The sequence below is a fragment of the Arachis ipaensis genome, chromosome B4 (genome assembly GCF_059453495.1).
Source record: "Arachis ipaensis isolate K30076 ecotype BB chromosome B4, ASM5945349v1, whole genome shotgun sequence".
Lineage (NCBI taxonomy): Eukaryota > Viridiplantae > Streptophyta > Magnoliopsida > Fabales > Fabaceae > Arachis > Arachis ipaensis.
Window position 1 is genome coordinate 16,928,289 of NC_142439.1, and position 22,260 is coordinate 16,950,548.

The following is a 22,260-nucleotide window of genomic DNA, read 5'->3' on the forward strand; positions in this document are numbered from 1 at the left end:
ACTACTAATAAAAGATTAGTTTATGAAAACTTGTATTCTTATAGAATTTAAATAACTATGTTGTCAAGTATGATCAAATAAAAATTTGGTAGAAAATCAGATACATTTAATTTCACGTAAAGTTGATAGTCGCTAGATCACAATTTAATCAAACCTGTTAAATTATTGAACGACTTTCAATTATCAACTTCATATAGAGTTAATTGCATCTGAATTTTCACCAATAAAAATATATATAGCAGTTATTTGGTAAAAAAGAAATAACAATAACATAGTTTTTATATGATATTAGTTCAACAACAACAACAATAATAATAATATTTCATCAAGAAAGTAATTCATTTAAAACTGTTGTGAAATATTTGTTACTGCAACACTAAAATAATATAATATAAAATAATGATAAAGAAAATATTATTTATTTATTAAAAAATATATAATAGATAATTACATGCAAATATTCATGTCAAAGTCAAAATTATAATTAGGAAGCTAAATGTTAATCAAATTAAAGCACTTTCTTGTTGATTTTCCATCCTTTAAAAGACACAAAAAGAAATGTTGTGAGAATTGCTCTTGCGGAATAGAAGATGATGGCTTTGAATCCTCTACGGAGAAGAAAATGGATTTGAACAGGTGGTAGAGACAAAACCGTAACACTAGTAAAAAGAGCATTAATTAGAATAAGATAAATAATTTTTATTAAAATAGAACCGGGTAAATAAGATAAAATTAAATAGAATAGTAATAGATAAAGTGATTAACTTAAATACTAGTAATGAAGAATATTTTAAAAATAACAATTAAATAGGTATAATAGAAGGTAGCATTGCACCAAAAAAAAAAAATAGTCATAATAATATTAATTAAGAACTAGCAAATAAATCCCACGCAATGATAAACAATGTACAGAAACATTTGAAGCGATGATAAGTTATATAGTTATATATCATCTTTATTTTAATGATGATGATTACGAAAAATAAAATCTAGTTATATTGTATTTGCACCACTGTTTCCATCATCAGACACTGTCTCCTCCATGGCACTGCTGCATGCTCGGCCGCCGTTGCGCGGAGGTTTTCCCGCGCGTTTAAATTTTCCCACCCAGCTACCTGAATATATTTGAAAAAAACAAGGTAAAATCTTTTTTAATATATACTAATTTAACAGTACTCTACAAATGTTCATTGTCACTAACAAGACTAAAACAAATAAAATAAATGAAATATGTCAAATGTACATAAATTAACTTTGAAATAGAAATTGATATGAATGTAACACATTAAAATGTGACATGGAGTGACTCTATTTTTGATAGGACGTAAGAAAGTCCAATGCCATTGGATTTCTAAGTTAATCTGCTTTTTTTAGACTACGAAAATGCTTCTTGTAGATTGCAAAATGAAAAATAATAAAAAAGAAATTCCACATATTGCAAAAAGCTTCACATCTATATTCGTATATTTTTTCAATAAATCTCATTTTTAGGTGTTATATCAAATTTAGATCAATCATGTTATGTATATACTAAAATCAATCACTAGTATAAAATATATGTTAGAATATAAATACATATTAAAAATAAATTAAACTATAAATATATTTATACACAAATACATTAGTGGCTGATTTTAGTATATAAATAATATTTTTTAATTTAGTTTTACTCTAAAATGTATCATGTTGTTGCTTTTGTATATCCATAAAAATTTCTTTATCAAACCATATCCCAAACGGACCCAAATAAACTGTTCCAATTCATACCACCAACAATACCAAAACAAATTGAAGATAGAGATGAGTGAGTGAGTGAGATGGTGCCTACCAATACCATTATTCCCTCGACGAGAAGCGTTGGGCTCAATGACCTTAATAGCTCCATTGGACAGTCCAACTGCAAATTGATTCGGCTCCTGTGGATTTGCTGCAAGTACAACCGGATACACATTTTCGCTACACAATACATCAATACAAATAAAGGTTAAGGTATGTAGTATATATATATAAATGTCATTACGAAATATGTATGTCTTATAAGATTATAACTACCTATTTTTTTACAAGCGAGATAAGATGTTACAAATTTTACTAATCTAAAACACAATAGAATAAAAGAAAAAAAAAACATTTGAAGTACCTATTTGGTATGTTTGGGGTCATGAGGTAAACAGATGGAGCGATACGACATCGTAGCATCAAGGTGTCAGCATTAAATATTACAATGTTGCCATCGGTGAGAGCAGTATAGATCAATTTGCCATTGCCCGAGTATGTAGCACATGATATGGAACCGGACATATGAGCCTTTGGAACCCACTGCAATAACAATAATAATCCAAACACACAAAATAGTTTCATTGACACTAAATTGAAAACATGGACTGCGATGTTTTGAGGCATAGATGCCTATATTATTACCTGCATAACCAGTTCCATTCTTGATGCATCATATAGACTTAGCACCTCGCGGTGGCATACCAGCAAGTTTATCTGATTACAGTGAAATTGCACTTGAGTATCGCCGGTAACTGGACTTTCGTCGCGCAAATACATTTTCAATGATTTCTTCAAATTCCATGTGTCAGTGCTCCAAAAGAAGATCTACAAAATAAAACGTGCATGAATAATTATATTTCTAACAGATAACCAGAAAACTCGAATCGGACGATTAACCATTCATACCTGAGCATCGGCATCTGATGAAACCAAGACAGCCAGCAGCATTGAGAAAGCTAAACTAGTGATGCACTTCTCATCGCCAGTCAATTTAGCTTTGACCTAAACGCCAAATAATTAAGGAGGGTACATGCATTAGTATATATGATTAGAGTTATAAACAGTGATGGATTCAAAAAAAATTTGATAGTAGAGAGAAAATATATATAGCATGATAATTTTTATAATAAAAATATTATATTTTTGTAAAAAATTAGCTAGTAAATTATCTATTATAAATTTGTGTATAAATATATATATTATTTAACTTATTTTTAATATATATTTTATATTTTAAAATTATTATGTACAAATAATTATTTTTTATATATACATAACATAATTGTTGGTATAATTATATTTTGTTATTATAAAATATGATTAGTCTTCTCAATATTCAATTATAAATAAAAAAACTAAAATAGTAATTTAAATAATAATATATAATTTAAAATTTTATTTTTTATATTTTATATTTTAAAAAGATTGAATAATTTTTTATTGACAATATAATTAAAATGTCTCATTTTTATATATATGTTGTTAAACAATTATTTAAAAATATTTAAAACCCATCTTTCATACAATTAGTTTTGATCTTAATGATATTTACAATTAAAAAAATTTATTCAATTATTGTAATTGTTATGAAAAAATTAAAACTAATTTTAAAAGAAAAAACATTAATGAATAGATAATATTTTTTTAAGTCGATTTTTAAGAAACAACACCAATCTCATTTAAATTTGAGAATTTATCATTATAATGCACATCTAATATAAAGTTTTTAAATTGATTATCAAATGTCAAAAATTGAATAAAAAATTATTATAGAATCAAATTTAATAATTTAATAAAGAGAAATAAAGATTATTATTATATACTATTTAAAAAAATTCAAATTCTAATGAGACGCTTTAATATAAGTAGATCCGTTCCGTCCCTGGTTACAAATAAACAACAAAGTCTATTCCCAAACATTCCTTGCTTGCGGGTTAAGTAATTACCTCTTCCGACTGAATGTTGTAAATATGGATGGAGGAATCTTCCTTTCCAATTGCAACAACGTTATTATCTTGAGGGTGAAATGCAAGGCAAGTTGAACGAGGTGGTGGCGACATGAAACTCACCATTACCTGAATCACACATATGGCAATACTTTGTCACACCTCACAATCAGTGTACTTTGTTCATCACTCACATGCCATATATATTATTACTTATTAGATATAGATATATATTTTATATGATATAAAAATACAAAATCAAATATAGTCTGGTAGTAGTAAGGTGAAGATACTAGTTATATAAATTACCTTAAATGAGAGCATGTTGAAAAGTGTAAGTTTTCCTCCGCATGCTGACAAAACATAAGAATCGTTCCTTGAGATGATTGCACAAGGAATTGCGCCTTCTGAATTTTCTGGAACATCGTTTGTCATGACAAAACCGGAATTCGGTCGCCAAAGTACTGGACAAGCACTTGCCATCGCCTTTTATTCATTTAAAATAAAAGGAAAAAGTCAGTCACTCGATCAAAGTTTATATGAATATCTGAATTTAATTGTATAAGACACAGATAACTCTATGAAAACCTTTCCAGTAGGATTCAATTCAGTTTGATTCCATCGCCACAGCTTCTGAGTCCCATTGGAACCAACAGCGAGAAGGCCAACTCCGTTATTCATGTAGACAAGACGAGCAACCTTGTCGGAACAAATTAAATGTACATCCATTATTATTAATCACATGCTAACTACTCACTTAAAAATATTTTTATGTAAAAATGATTATTCAGAACAAAAGTATTATCTGCATACAGAAATAGATGTATAGTTTAATTCTTCTTTAATACGTATTTTATATTTTAATCCATACTTTATCTTAGAAATTGATTTTAATAATGGGAAAGTCTAGGGGCCAGCAATTTTATTGTTTTTTAGCAAGCATGTAACCAGCAGAGAAAGGTGAGCCATTGGATGAAATCTCACACCAATCTCACACCATCAAATCATCATTGATGGCTAATTGATGTCTACAAATCACAAATGTTGCTGGCCCCTAGCATTGCTCTTTAATAATTGATATATACATATGATATGATATGATTGTTTAGTTAAACATATTAAATTATCTACCAGTTATTTTTTGGAAGACAACTTTACTTGGCGCGAGTGATCACCTAATTAATCACATATCAACCGTGCAAACTATAAAAGAATGTAAACGTAAATGTATACCTTGGCTGTGGGATACATGGTATCGGGCAGAGTAATCATTTGACATTTAAGTATTTCTGGTAATTCCGTAAAAGATTTAGATCTACGAGCAGAGCTACTCTCTCCGAGTTCCAAATGAGTCATGGCTGGATTGGTATTCGCTTTGGACGAAACCCGGCAAGACCAAGCTTGAATGGCCCTTAAGTGCTTGATGCCGTCGGCGTTAGCAAAAATCTTTACCCTGCCATCTGCGGTGGTTACAGCAAGCAGACTCCCGATCCTATTAAACCTCACTCGGGGAACACTCTGTATCCATGAACCATGATCCACCATTACAAACGTCTAGAAACAATTAAATAATTAAATAATTAAATTAATTAATACTACTCACTGATAAATTGCCATCAACATGTACACTAGCTAGAATATTAGGGTTGTCCAACTCCCAGAACTTTATCAGCTTGTCTTCGCCGGCAACCAAGAAGCGATTCTTGGTCGTGTCGAATTGCATCATGCCCATCGATTTCTTTCCGAATCCAGCATAGGTTCTCTTTATAACTCCATCATTTTCATTCCACTCAACTAGGAAAGAATCTCCATTGTTTTTACTTATCCCGCAACAAAACAATCTGAGAGAGGATAGAGCATAATATTAAGTCAACTAATTAACGAAACAAATACTCATTATTAAGTCAGTCAGTTAAATTCTTACTTAGTTCCATCGGCGCTATAGAGCATTGTGGTGCAGTATTTTCCATGAGCATCAAATTCCACTTTTGTGTCCGAGTTATCAAACAACCATGCCTTTATTTTTCCATCAACACTACTTGAAAATATGTACTGCGCCCATGCATATAACATTTGTTACATTCATCAGTCAATTATTCATTCCCGTGAAAAACATACACAAGATCACAATCAATATCAGTGTTAGAAAAATTTGACCTCAACGTTTTCCTTCACATTCATACAAATAGAATAAACCGCTGCTTCGTGACCTTGGAAGTTAAACAGGTTGTGTCCGGTTAAGTCCCACACCTAATTAAGAAAACTTTCTCATAATTAGACAAGCCATTACAAATGAAACATGAAACTTTTTTTCTAGTAGTTAGGGTTTGAACTTTAAACTCGAATCGTATCTATAAGACCTTAGATTCAAATCTAGAAACTTTTTCGTCACCTTTATGAGCTTATCATCCCCGCAAGTTACCATGCATAGCTGTTTGTGTGGGGAAGAAAACGCCAAATCATTGACACTGCCAACATGAGCATCAACCTATAAAAGTCAAGTATATACATTAGTAAGAAATTACATAAATCTCTATTACATTTATATCAATCATAATTATTAATCTAAATATATAAATGTATACATTAGTAAGAAATTCATAAATCTCTGTTACATTCATATCAATCATAATTATTAATCTAAATATATAAACAAAGTACCTCCAAATGCTCTTTTAAGTCATTAGGTGCTTGATAAGTATACAGATGAACCAAATGCTTTGTGAAAGCAACCCCTAAACACAGTTATTATAAATCATTAGCAGAAATTTTATAAAAGACATATACTCTTTTCTCTGAAGAAATGTTTAAATGACATTTTCTTCTTTTCGGTTTGTAAATGTTTTTTTCCTGGTATATAATTAAAAAAAATATTAATATAAAATATATATTTATTATATTATCTTTGTTTGTAAATATTTTTTTGTTGTATATAACTCAAAAATGATTAATATAAAATATATATTTATTATTAATATAATAAATTTTATTTTTAATCATGAAATATATAAAAATTATAAATTAAATATTTTTATAATAATTTAAAAGATTTTATATTATTATTTAAATCAACCCAATATTATTACTAATTTATATATATTTATAATAATTATTAAATGATATTTTAATTAAATAAATTTAAATATATTTTATTTTAATTTTATATTATTATTATTTAAGTTAACCAAATATTATTATTAACTTATATATCAATATAATGATTATTAAAATGTATTTTCATTAAAGAAAAAAAATTTGGAATCAACCATTTTCAATTAGCATTGGATTTAGATTAGACTTCTTATTTTGGGAGATTTTTTTTTTTTTACCAAAGATAGGAGACTCGAACCCGCAACCTCTGGAGATTATGCCATTTGAGCTATTACTCATCGGCAAAATACATTGTGTTATCTAAGTATTTTTTTTATTAGAAATAATATAGACTTAATTATAATTAATTTTGTAATAAGAGTACATAAAGAGTACATAAGATATAACTATCTAATAAGTATTTTTTAGGTTTATAATCTAAAAAGTTTTTACTTTCAAATTTTAGAGTAAAAATCTAAATAATATTTATTAAATGATTACATTTTATGTACTCTTATTAATTACAATTGAACTTACATTATTATTAATGAAAAATATCTAAAAAAACACATTGAAATATACATTCTTTTAATCTTATAAAATAATATTTTATAAATAGAAAAAGAAAATATTATCTTCATATCTCTCTAGTTTTAATTCTCTCTAGTTTTAATTCTCATTGTCCTCATCCTCAATTAACAAAAACATAAATGCATTTACCAAGATATCTGCCGTCAGCGCTCCATGATACACGGCAAACGGATATATTCGAGTCCTTGGCATACGCAGCCTATACAACCGTTTGCAATTATTATTGCTAAAGTCCAATAGCAAATATATATGCAACATTCCAAAAAAATTAAAAATAAAAAAATACTTATGAAAGAGAGAGAAATTGAAGTGTTAAATTAGTAAACCTGAAATAAGACCGAGCAAGTAGCACTGTTCCAAATGGCAAAAGGCTTTAAGATTGGCCTCTCATTGCGCCCTACTTCCCAGAATGAAATTTCACCACTTACAGTTCCAATAAGAAGTGAGGAATGAAGAGAAGGATGAAAATCCATGCTTGTAACCGTTGATCCTTGATTCAATGTACAAAACAACGTTCTAGTAAGGTCATCAAAAGACCGAGGGACTTGTTGACGGACCATCCCAGAATTCGTCGTCTGTATACATTATTTGGATGCTTTAAATTCATCCAGACAAATAATAACAAAAAGAAAACATATTCGGCACCTATTCGCAAGCCTTTGTCATAGAAATAAAAATTATAATACAATAAGTACCTCTGTTGCTTGTGGAACAGATCGCAACCGTTTTCCTCGCTGCTCGTCATTCGTAGGAGTAGGTGGTGTCCTGGAATGCTTCAATGCAGACACTACAAGAATTTGACATAAAAATGTTAAAAATATATTCATACATATACCTCTATCTCTAAGTTTAAAGTTTTAAAATAAATGATTTCACGGCCACAATCTAAATTTAAAAGTTGAGAAATTCATTTTCATTACCTAAGGTTTGGTTCAAGGGAACAGACGTCCCGGCCCCAGTCGCAGCCGCAACCGCAGAAGGATTAACAGCTGCTGGGACTGATGGTGACCTTGCCGCGGCTGAGCTTGCACCGGCCGGACCAGGAGGAGAGCATGTGTGGTCAACGAATAGAGTCCTTATGTCCGGATTCGGCTTTGGGTTCTTGCAAAGCTGATGTTGCCAATTTAGACTTGTATAGATATAGAGAAGTCAAGTCAATCAAAGAAGTCACCAACATTAAAACATGTTACCATTTTCTTACGGAAATTCTTTACTACCTCTGATTAATAAGTGTTCGCAACCTTGATGGCTTCAATGAAGGAAATACAAGCTTGTCATTCAAACGGGGATTTGCGTCAATCAGTTTCTTAAGCTCTACTATCATTGTTTTCCTAGCTGTTTTGGTATCCCCATATTTTGATAACTGTTCATTATCCCTGCCATTATCCATCAATCAAAACCCATTTCATTTTTATTCGTGGTGCATGCTACTAATTAAATTAAGGGTAAAATATACCTTTTCTTTGGATGTTTGTAATTTTATTAAAAAATACTTTTAATATTTAATTTTATTTCTAATGTTTTTAAATTGTGTCAAAATTATTCTTAAAAATTTTTAATTTTGTCTCTGATATTTTACATAAAATTAATATCTAAGAGTAATTTTAACACAAATAAAAAATATTAGAAATAAAAATAAATGCAGCTAAATATTAAGAATATTTTTAAAAAAATCCACAAATATTAGGTTAAAAAAATATATTTTACCTTTAAATTAATTAACTTTTAGTCGCAGGCAGATATATACATAAATATGTTACCTAAAGTTTTCAAGGGTTAACAGATATGTGATTTCTCTGTATAATTCTTCATTGTATGTTTGGAACACTTTCAAATCCTTCCCCAGTATTTCAAGAGCTCTTGTTTTCTCCTTACTACAAATTAGATGAAATTGTTCCGATTAGATTGAGGTAAAACAAATCCAAACAAATAAATTAATATTTGGTTTTTAAAATTTTAATTTTAAGAAAATCTGAACCAAATTGAATACTGCTGATGATAAGATTAATTTTAATATCACAACATTACAACTTAAGCAATTCCAATATCAAATTACTTCTACCGAGTATATAAACAAAAATACACATAAAAAATTTATAGAAGAAATAAAAGTACACTCAAAATTACTTAATTTTGTTAAAATTATTTTGTTTAAATTAATTTAGACTCTACATCACAAATATTTAATTTTATATCTTAAATTATAAATTTTAAACTTTAAAACTAATTAATGTTGACTAATTAAAAATTAATTATTTATATATTTTCAAATATTATAAAATTGTATGATATACTTCAAAAATTATTTATACTTCTGTTTTTAACATTTTACTGGTCTAACATAAAATTGCAACCATATATTTAATCATTATCAAATCTCAATGCAACAGTTTAAGAAACCATTTTCTATTTGCTTTTATCTCTAAATTCATCAGTGCATATACATACAAACTGATTGAATATAAAGTCACCAAAGAAAAAAAGTGATTGAATATAAAATCTTTTAGTTATTTTAAAATATTTGAAATATATTTTTTGTCCACTACTTTATAGTCTTTCAAGTATATTTTTTATCAAAAATATTTAGTAATAAAAGAATATCAATCAAATAAGACAATAAATAAATAAAAATTAAATAAGATAAATTTAAATTATTTGGACTAATTATTTTTTATCTTCCTAACATCATACTTTTTTATTTACCCTAATTCTAATATAAACAACATAGTTATTGAATATCAAGTACTCATAACAATCAACACTAGATATCATGGTAGCAAAGCATTCAAACAATATGAAAGATGAAAACATGAATTTAAGAAGGGTTTGCAACGATTTAATAAAAGATTGTGGCGGTTCAAATGAGGCTATAATTAGAAAAAGAATATAACCCAATATCCTAGTCGAACAATTAAATTATCTAAACCAAACGGATTTCATTGTAGTGGTTTGGTAAAAATCTATCGAATTCATCATTGTAATAGATTTGCTAGTTCATCCTTCAAATAGTGTGCCTAAGCTTGTTGATTGTTCACTTAAATAATGATGTTTTGTTGAAAACATGTTAAAACTTTACAAAAAAAAATATTTATTTTACAAATTAATTACTTTATTTCCCTACTTTTTCTCAACTAAAAATAACAGTATAAATACTAATATTTTTCTCAACTAAATACTAATATAACACAATTTAACAAAACTCATGCGTCTTCGCATCTTAATTATTGTCTTTATATAAAATATTTTCGTATAAATAATTACATATAAATATATACACACACAAAAATGTGAATGAAAGTAGTACTAATATAAAAACACAAATAATATAATAAACCTGTCCAAGGCTTCGAGATATTTCTGCTTCCTTATTTCAAAGCACATTTTCATGGAGTAACGATTATCAGTCAATTTGGTGAAACCAGATAGGTAATTCTCAACTTCTTCCCACTCTCCGTTTAGTGCTTTCTCTTCAAAGTACTTCATATCAAAGAAGTATCCAGATTCCTGCTGCAACCTACATCACATGCAAACAACAAACAAAAAATAATAATAACAATCACATTCAATTTCCAATTTACTAATTATTTTATAAATGACATCATTGATAATTCTCTTAATTGACATAATTATTATTTCAATTTATGGATACGGCTTTGTTAGAGGATAATGAAAATTAATTAATAATTAATAAAAAAATGTATACCAAAAATTTAAATTTGTATGTTCAATACTTTTAATAACTAATTTTTTTATTATTCTCCTAAATTTATTTCTAAGAGAGTTTTCTTTTCCTGGGGTTCATATATCCTTATGGGTGTTGTCAGCCCCAAAAGATAAAAAGGATGTGGGACTCAATTTAGTAGTGATATTTTTTTTTTTCTTTAAGATGTATATTAATACCTAGGAAAAAATTTAGATTTGATCCACATTCAAAATATCATCATATCGAATTAAATGTGTGTTTGAGGTTCGGATCTAATCTGATAAAAAAAAATTAGCATTTTTTAAAGAATAAAAAACTTTTTTTATTATTCTCTTAAATTTGTTTATTTCTAAAATATTATTAAATAATATTTTTTAAATAATAAAAAAATAAAATAACCAAACATAGACAATCATATCCAGAACTAGAACAAAACAAAATAGAGGTGAGGGCCACAAAGCAACCAGAACTAGGAATTAATGCAAGTAAAACAGAAAAAGCAGACTAGCGGCAAAAAATGCAGGAAAACTGCGGGCTTTCTGGCATGGTGACAAACGAGGCCGAAGGAGTGAGGAATGACTAACGGTGAGCCATCTAACCTTTAGCATGGTGGTCGGTGCATCATTATAACTAGTGATGAGAGGCACTTAAGGGGATGCATGGCCAAAATGGAAGATAGTGAAAAATAGCATTAGTGATGTTTGAATTAGGGTTACGTTACTTTCACAGAGTACAAATCTTTTTATTTATTTATAATATTTTTTAATTATTTAATTAATCAATACAGCAAATATATCTATAAAATCTAATAATCAGATCAGATCTGATAGAAGTGTAGATGGACTAATATCTGCAAAGTTCAAACCAAATACAGATTTGTTTACCCATTATCACAATGAGCAGGTAAAATACATAGAGAAAGCACAAACAAGATGAATAAATATATAATAGCAAACATCAGTAACATGAGAGACAAATGAAGCACAACAGAGAAAATATATCATTAGTGAGCAACAAAGACTGGAGAAGAAGTAGAATAATACACGAGTAAAATTATGGATTGAAACAGAACAAAGAAGGCACGAAAGATTAGAACAAGTAGAAGGACAAAATCAAATAATAGAGGAAAGACTGATGCATACAAAAAAAAGGTTATAGTTGAAACATTTTTATGTTTTTTTAATAAATTTATCAGATATACATGTATAACGTTTAAATTTGATATATCGTCCAGAAATACATCAAATAATATTCAATAGATCTGAATATCAAATTTTATCAAAGAAAATTGGATCAATACCAAATTAAATTTTTATGTTGGTCGATTATGTATGTTGTTCTACAACTCATAAGTTAAAGTATAAAATTATTTTTATTTTTTCAATAAACAAAAATTGAATTATGTTCTCCCATTAAAAGTTTTTTATTTGTGTATTTTTTACAAGGATCTTCAGTAAGACCAAGTTTTAAATTAAAAAAAAATTAAAAAAAATTATTCATCAATTTTTTTATACTTATAAAATTTCTCTCTTTTACTTTTTAAGTTTATTAGCAATCTAATAATGTATCAGATACAAATTAAGTCTAGATTCATAAATTGCCAATGAACCTTACAAATATATAAAAGACACATATTATTAAAAAGAACAAATATATTATGTCTTAAATATGATACACAATACAATCACATAGAAATAAATTTATATAAGTAAATATTTTGAAGAAAAGGAGAACGGTGTTTACTTGTGAATAGTGTCCTTCAAATTCTCTTCTTGAAAGAATTGGAGAATGAGGAACACCAATTCTCTGCTTAAAGATGACATTTTGTCTCACCCTTCTTACAGCAAAAACTATCACAACACCCACTAAAATGAAGAGATGAAGAAACTTTTGAAATCTAGAATTTTAAAAGTTGAAAATCAAAGACAAATTATAAACGTTGTTTAAAAAAAACTTCAAAAAGGGTAATTAAAAAGAGAAAAGGAAAACACAAAAGAGAACCAAAAAGAAAGAAAAGAAAAAATGAAATTAAAATATGCAAGAGAAAGAAAGAGAAAAGAGATATTATGCCTTAATTCTTTAAGTGTATGATATTGTTATACTCTCTACCAGGTGTTTTATAGTGATTTTTTTTGAAAAACTTATAAGTGATAAGACATGGTACTTATAAAAATTTGGATAAATATTTATACTTATTATTTTGTTAAAATGACATAAGCCTAGTAGTCAGCAACAAGTAAGCAGTTGTATTATTTTATAACAATTTTTTTTATTTTGAACTTTGTACCGTAAAATGACATAATCTCTCAATGAACTTCTAGAAATTACACTATAATTAAATATTTGCTATACAATAAATGCATAAAATATTGATAAATTTAATAAAATATTATTCATTAAAATTTTATAATACTCATTAATATTTTTTATTATACTTATTAATGTTTTTGTAGTATAACCATTATTTTTTCTTTTTTTTTAATTTATTTAATATCAATATATCAATCTTTGTTAACATGATTATTGATTAAATTTTTTATACAAATTTAATAAAGTTACACTAGTATTCATTAAATTTAATAAAATAAAAGATATTCATTATATTATAAAAATATTAATGACTATAACAAAAAAATATGAATGAATACTATAAAAATTATTAATGAGTAATTATTTGATTGTACTCGTTAATATTTTTTTATAGTAAATTTTTACAAATTTAATAAATGCACACGTCAGTACATATTGGTATACTAGTATTAATTAAATTTAAAATAAATAATATTCATTAAAATATAAAGATATTAATGAGTATAATAAAAAATATTAATGTGTAATTATTTTATTGTAGTCATTAGTTTTTTTAATAATGTAATAAATATTTAAATATAATATAAAATAGAAGAAGAAGGATAAATATGATAAAAAATAAAAATAAAAAATGATTGAGAGTACGGTACAAAAAATTTTATAGTCAACGGTGCACATGGAAAGTAAAAAAAATTTATTATAAATATTTAATAGAGATAGATGACACTTTTAAATTTTGTATAAATTATTATTTTTAAAATTAACAAAAATACACTACATTATTTCCTAGATATTTTTCCGTTAACTTATTCATTATATTGTTAGAGACTATTTTAATGCACAAAAATTATCTCAAAAATCACTTTAAAAATTCACTCTATGAAAATATAAACTAATTTAATATTTATAAAATACTCGAATAGTTTATAAATATTGAAAAAGACGGTTCATTAGATAACTTTGTTAAATCTAATTCAACTGTTTATATGAGCATTAAAGTTATTTATATCTTTTTTTATTATAATTATTAATTTATAAATTTTTTATAGTTAAAAATAGTAATTTATTCTCTAAATCAATTTCAAAAGAAATTCTTATGTACATTGTAGAGGAAAAGTAGTGATACAGTGATTATTCTTCCATATCAATAGACTAATAAAGTGCCACAAATAATTAAAGAAGAATGTGAAAGATATATCAAAAATACAAATGAGTAATTGTAATCAAATATAGAGTAAAAATTTTATGTTCCATAAAAGATAATAAAACCTCTTATTTTAAAATCTCTATTAAATATAAAAAGATATTTTAAAGTAAAGAAATGGATAAAGTGATAAGTAAAAAGATTAACTATTATTAAATTTATGACCTTTATTAATTTTTTTTGTAATGAATCTTACTATTTTAATTTAATAATGATTTAATATTTTATTTAATTTCTCATTTTATTAATCTTATTAATTTAGGAAAGTATGATCCCTAATAATTGCATTTAATAAAGTTTGACGCACTTGAATAATTTTAGATTTTTTTTCTTTCAAAAAGGATTTTATTGGAAGCAAAATCTTTTAAATTCCAAAATAATAATTTAGAAGATAGATGTTATTAAATTTTTAAGATCTGGTCATCGCTTGTGGTTTGTAGTTGCATAATGATAAAAATCTTGTCACTAAATATTCTATAGTATGAGGAAAGTTTAAATGGTGCCTAACTTCTTTTCCGTTTTTTTGGTGACTAAGAGCTTGTTCAGGTGAGTTTCTAAAAAAAAGATTTTTTTTGAATTATTTTTTTTTAAAAGATCTTATGTAAAAGTAAGAGTAATTTTATGTTTAGATATCTCATACAAAAAGTTGTTTTTATCTATCGATTATGTTTGAATATAATAATATAAAAGTACTTTTTTGTTTATTTATTACATGAAAAATATCTTTTTTTAAGAGAAAAAGATCTTTTAAAAAAAGATGTAAATTACAGCTTCTCAAAAAAGATGTTTTTTTTTTATTTTTCCAGTACTTTTACTTTTACTACTAGAAATTTACCAAACACGCTAAAAAATAAAAAAAGATATTTTTATCAAAATAATGACGCCCAAACAAGCACTAACTTCTTTTCCGTTTAAGTCTAAATGATATATTTCTTCTCTTTTTTTAATATTTTGAAATGTTTATTCTTCATTTGTTTGTGTTTAGAATTTAGATGATAACATCAATTTTTTCTTCTATTTATTTTATACACCAAAATAATTAAGAGAAATATAAATAGTGTTTTTTTTTCTTTTTCCATTTAAGTCAAATTATACTTCCTTCTTTTCAACTTATTTATCATTTTTGGACTTTTGTTTGGGTATTTTAATATTTTTAGATATTTATTCATTTGTGATATTTAGATAATATATTATAATAATATTTTTACACTAAACTTATTAATATTAATATATTTAATATGATTTAATTTGTATGTAATGTTGTTCTTATATATATATAAAAAAAGAATATTCAGATAACCATTATAATAATATAATAAGAGTATTTGACTCAATTACTCATTATCTAATTATCTATCTCATAAGTTATACAATTATAATTATTTAAATGGATGAATTAAAGACTATTAATTCAATAATTATTCAATAATTAAATGAGAATTTATTGATGGATTTAATTAATAAATGAAATATTTTAATATGATCTATTCAAATAGCTTAGCGTGTATAAGTACTATTTTAACTAAAAAAAACTTTCTTTTTCTTCAAATCCTAATTATTAAAAATTTCTTAATCCTCTCTTTAATTCATTGTCCTTCTAGCACAGTCTTTAACTTGTTAAAAAAACATATTTTATTTATTCAAAAAGTTATTTTTATTTTTTAATGTATTTAGTAAATTTTTATAAATAAAAGTAAAAATATTTAAAAAATAAAAAAATTAGAAGTTATAATTTATATTTTGTTAACAAATTTTTACTTTTAAAAAAAATTTAACATAATACATAAATAAAAAATAATTAGTTAAAATCGTTAATATAATTATTTATGTTCTTACATCTTCAATTTTATTAATCATTTATACTTTAATTATTAATTTACATTTTTTAGAGTACATTTTTATAGTGTAATCAGATAAACAATTCTAAAAAAAAATTATTTTTGCCATCTTTGTATGAGTAGTGTCCTAAATTTATAGATTTCACATTGGTTGAGATTATTATTAAGAGAGCGACAATGCATTCACTTCTTTTAAAAAAATTAATATAAGTGAGAGAGAACAAAATATTTAATGCAATATTAAGTCAAATATTGTAAAAAGAATAATTATTAATAAAATTTATTTATCTTGTGTCCTAAGATCACATGTTGATATTATTGCGAAATTGAGATTTAAAAAAAAATATTTTGTATTGATTTAAAAAATTTAGTATTGTTTAAATTAATATTAATTATAATCATTAATATAATTATTTATGCTCTTACATCTTCAATTTTATAAATAATTTATATTTTTATTATTAATCTACATTTTTTAGAATATATTTTTTAAGTATGACAGATAAACTACTTCAAAAAAAATTTATTTTTGCTTTCTTTATGAGTAATACCCTAAATTTATAGGTTTTATATTGGTTAAGATTATAATTAAGAGGTCAATAATATATTAACTTCTTTTAAAGAAATTAATATAAGTGAGAGAAAAATATATTTAATGCAATACTACGTCAAACATTGTAAAAAGGATAATTGTTAATAACGTTTGTGTATCTTGTGTCCTATAAATATACGTTGATATTGCATCTTCAAACAGAATTTATAGAAATTGATATGGTCCTAATTATTTTAGTTGATGATAACGTCGGAGATGAAAAAAGTTGATGTTTTTATCTTGTTGTATGATTCTTGTTTTATCTCTTTACTCTATTTTGTATGTTGAGATTTTTTTATCCAGAAAAAACTAACTATGGAATTTACTATAGAATTTTTCTTTTCATTTGCATAAATTAACTTGCCTTTTTCTTTTCAGCCGGCTGGTTATATGGCCAGTTTAGTCGGTGCGCATATTATTATTATTATTATTGTTATTATTTTGTCTATTCTTATAATTTTATCAAATTTTTAATTAAATTTTTTATATATATTTTTTAAATTAGATTCCTATATTGTATCAGATTTCGTAACTATATCTTTATTGTAATAAAAATATTAAAATTAATGAAATATTTTATTGAACTATACAGAATATTTAGCATATTCGGTATAGTTTAACGAAATATTCATTTTGTTCGTTGAAAAAATTTGTAATTAAGTGTTAGATATATTTATTTTGTTTAATAAAATATTTTGTTAATTCTAACGTTTTTATTATGGTAAAAATTATTATAAAATTTGATATAGTATAAATATTCAATTATTAAAAAAATATAAAAATTTAATTAAATTTAATAAAATTATAAAATTAATAGAATAATTAAACTTTATTTTTTTTTTTTTCAAAACTATTAGAGATTTATTGATAAAAATCAATACATGTGTCCACACGGTACAAGGACAAAAAAGAGAGAAAGAGGGGTAATCCCAAATTGGCCTCAAAGGGGAAAAAGAAGTATTACTTTTAAAAGGGAAAGTGGAACTGAATAAAGAAACTATTGCAAAGCTCGTGAGACCTTATTGCAATTTTGAAGCTTGTAACGCTTTTAACGGTGTGCGTGGTTCAAAGATTAAATTTTATTATTAAGAATATCATTATTAAAAATATAATGTTTAGGAAGATTATTTAGAATATAAAATTTATTTATTTAATTATAAAATTTAATACATTAGAATATTATGTAATAATTTTAAAAAAAATTAAATTTTTATTTGGTTGAGTTTAAATATTTTGGTCATATTATGTAATATGTCAAAATTATCTTTAATTATTTAAATTAAAATATTAATGACTAAAAGTTAAATATAAATCTAATTAAATATTATATTTTTTACATTGATTTTTTTTAATTTACAAAATATTTCTAATAATAAATTTATTAAAATATCCCTAATAATAAATATTTAGTTAAAATTATTATTTACTCTAATTTTTTTAAATTTACTAAAATATCCCTAATAACAAATATTTTTAATTAAAATTATTATTGATTCAATTTTAAATTTACTAAAATAATACTCCTAATATCAAATATTTTTAGTTAAATTATTATTGACTCTAAATGTTTTTAAATTTACTAAAATACTACTAATATCAAATATATTTAATTAAAATTATTATTGATTCTAGTTTTTTTAAATTTACTAAAATACCCCTAATAATATCAAATATCTTTAATTAAAATTATTATTGATTCTAAATTTTTTTAAATTTACTAAAATATTCCTAATAACAAATATCTTTAGTTAAATTATTATTGACTCTAAATTTTTAAAATTTATTAAAATACCCCTAATATTAAATATGTTTAATTAAAATTAACACAAAATACGTATCTAAATTTTCAAAAATTTCATAATTTATAATTCGTCTCATAATCCATAATTGAACTTATATAAAATAAATCTCTAACGATTCTAACTACATATGTATTAAAAAGCTTTACTATTATCCAAATTAAAGTTACAAAGAAGTCTCAAAAGTTAACATTTACTAACAAACATATATGCACAACTCTTGTACAAGAACGCAAACAAATCAATAAAATGAAATCAATGTTACAATAGACAACCTCATACATAGAAAAATGAACACAATTATCGTGTAGATGTCTTTTCCTCCATTGGTTCCACATTTCTTGTGCAAGTTGATCCTTCCATCTACCTCAAGCATTGCTTGTCTCAATATGGTGGATCGTCCTCCCATATACTCTAAGCATATTTTGATCTATTATCTCATCAATAGGATCCACAACCATCACTCTTCTAATGTGATTATGTAAAAGGTAACATGCAGTTATAACTCTTCCTTGAGTTTTAATAGGATAAAATGACCTTTCCCTTAAAAGTTCCCATCTTGCTTTCAATACTCTAAATGCTCTTCAATGACATTTCTAACTTGTGAGTGTTTCATATTAAAAAGTTCTTGGGCTGTACTAGGTTGATTATGTGGATTAAAATCACTCAAATGATATTTTTTCTTTTATAAGGTGCCAAAAATCCTTCACAATTCATGTATCCAACATCACATAAGTAATAATGACCTAGTGTGACATACACAATTGAACAAAATTAATGAAAGATCAGATGGTTACTTTGATAACATACTAAAGTCTCAATAAAATATCTTGGGAAACACTAAACCAATTACAAAATAGTGCATCTCGCAATACCCTAGAATCTACAGCTGAACCCTCCCAACCCGCCAGTACGTAGATAAATTGCATATCGGGAGCAACTACTCCAAACACATTGGTTGTTATGTCACCTTTTCTGTTTCGATATCTAGGCTTATCAGCCTCAAGGACATTGACTTTGATATGAGTGCCATCTAAGGCTCCTAGGCAATCCTAAAATCCAAAAATAAAGATCAATTAACTCAATTATAAAGAACACCAACCATATGAGATTTAATAACATTAGCAAAATAAATTACCTTGAACCATTTTCATCATTCATCCATTCTATCCTGGCTAAATGGTTAAGGTTTCTTCAGTAAGAGATTATGACATCTAAAAATAGCAAGCAATACATCATTAAACCGCCTACTAATTGTTTCTTCAGATCTCACAAATTGTCGCTTTATTACTCTAATTTTGACGTCATGTGCTATAATATGTAAAAACATGGCAACCATTTCTTCCACACCCATATTCCTACTTGGTTCTAACCTTTCAAGCCTTTTAAGCATGTTACATAATGCATGAAAGGCACATCTATCCATTTTTGTATTTTCTATACATGTTAGATCACTAAAATAAATAATCCTATCAACACTAACATCTCTTATTACTTGCCTACTATAACTATCATTCCATTTTTTTTTCTTTTTTCTTAATTGCAATATAATCAAAACATAGTAAATCATCAACAACTTAACCATAAGATCATTCATTAATTCAAAATGTAAAATCAAGCAGGCAATAACTTTCATCTTCTGTTTGGAATCTATTCTGTAAAAAAATATTAAAATATTTAGCTAGAAGACTTAAATATTTATTTATTCTATATAAACTTTTTCTATCATTTAAAAAATAAAATTAATAGCCATACTTCAAACTTATTCGAAATATTTAGCTTATTGCATAAATCATAATTCAAAACTAAGCAATGAGATCAGACCATAGAGATATACATTCAGCACTTAACTTCCTTTTAATTTGATTTTTTAGAATTTTAATTTGACTTATTATTATGTTAAAATTTTTTATATTTTATTTTTCTGCCTTTATTAATTTGTAGTAAAAGCTAAAATGTCTGTCTAAGAACTATCTAATAAAGAAGAATGAAGGCAACCCTATCATCAAGTATTTCAATTTCATGAAGGGTTAATTTGTAATAAAAGTTAAAATGGTTCTGTCTAAGAACTATCTAAAGAAGAATGAAGGCAACCTTATCATCAAGTACTTCAATTTCATGAAGGGATAAAGACACACACTGTTTTGATAATTTATTTTGATAGATCAACTCCAGTATTTAGAATTTCAACCAAATACCTAATGCCAAACCAACATTACATATTTGTACTCATTAGTCATGACATAGCAAGTAATAACAATGGCAGAGAATAAGAAATGATACTTGCACTATTTTATTGTACACCTTAAGTGAACACCTTAAAGTAAATTTTTCTGCATTATCTCTCTTAACTTTCACTTTCAAATTTAAAAATGGAAGGTGTACACAAAATGTGTACACAAGAGTAATACATATAAAGTGGCTTTCAAATTTTTCTGCATTATCATAACTTGAATGAGTTAATACTCAAAATGGCCCCTGAAATTTGGAGACAGACTCAATTTGACCTCTAAAATTTTAATTGACTCAATCTGAACCTCCAAATTTGAATAAGTGACTCACATTAGCCCTTCTGTTAATCTCTATTAATGACACGCTTACCTGGAACGTTAAGTGACACGTGGGCTTGACAGGTGGCCTTATTAAACGACGTCATTTTCTCCTTCACGTAATCTCTCTTCAAACGACAGCGTTTTCTATTCTGAGGTTAAAATTCAACAATACCAATGATCAAACCACTCAAAACAGGAAAACTATTCTTCTTCTTCTTCATTCTCTCGCATGCACCATACTGTGGAAGATCAATATCACTGCTAGTGTACGGTGCCGACAAAGCTTGTCGCACGCGATCTCGTTTGCTAGCACGAGGAAGAAGAAGCTGCGCACCAAGCATTCTATGTTTGGGTTCAATGTTATGTTTTTTATCTTCTCTTGGTTGGGGTTTACAGGCCATTAATTTGTGCTCTATTTGATGTTCAAATGGATTGGGTCCATTGTGAAAGAAGATAGTTTTAGTTATTGATCCTCTTTTGTTAGGGTTTTTTTTTAAAGACTAATTATGATTAATGTTAACTGTGTTACAGAGAAGAAAGCACATCTAAATTAGTGAAGTCTACCACTTCTTTATGTACCAGTTTCTGTTTATAGATGATTACAATAGCTGAGCATTTTTTCTGAAAATATAAAATGAGAAATTCATGAATGAGTAAATAGATTATGCTTGTCAATGTGATAATGTGGAGCTATTAATTATGGATAACAAAAAAATGTGTAGCTGTTGTTACATGGATAAATTTTATATATGAATTTTTATATTTTCTGTTCTAAAAAAATATTGATTGGCATGTTAATGTAGAATCATCTGATGCATGATATAAAAGGCCTTGGATGTTGAAGTTAATTTGTTAA

The 22,260-nt window shown here is 25.7% G+C and overlaps 1 protein-coding gene across 2 annotated transcripts; it reads right to left on the bottom strand.

Moving 5' to 3' along the window:
* Window positions 1–752: 752 nt before the first annotated feature.
* On the bottom strand, window positions 753–13,198 carry LOC107636152 (topless-related protein 2-like). 2 transcript variants are annotated; one of them, XM_021120883.2, is made up of 22 exons: window positions 12,853–13,198; window positions 10,741–10,920; window positions 9,167–9,280; window positions 8,624–8,782; window positions 8,327–8,535; window positions 8,102–8,193; window positions 7,733–7,981; window positions 7,536–7,605; window positions 6,387–6,460; window positions 6,118–6,213; window positions 5,883–5,975; window positions 5,650–5,777; window positions 5,329–5,566; window positions 4,959–5,243; window positions 4,314–4,424; window positions 4,035–4,211; window positions 3,726–3,854; window positions 2,686–2,781; window positions 2,422–2,604; window positions 2,141–2,319; window positions 1,829–1,956; window positions 753–1,115 (listed from the first exon to the last, which is right to left on the bottom strand). In XM_021120883.2, exons 1-22 carry the CDS (start codon window positions 12,930–12,932, stop codon window positions 994–996), a joined length of 3,192 nt encoding a protein of 1,063 aa, XP_020976542.2. In that variant the 5' UTR covers window positions 12,933–13,198; the 3' UTR covers window positions 753–993. The 2 variants fall into 2 exon arrangements, with proteins under 2 accessions (XP_020976542.2, XP_088339999.1); XM_088483873.1 differs by lacking the exon at window positions 5,883–5,975 and having other exon boundaries at window positions 12,853–13,197.
* Window positions 13,199–22,260: the final 9,062 nt, after the last annotated feature.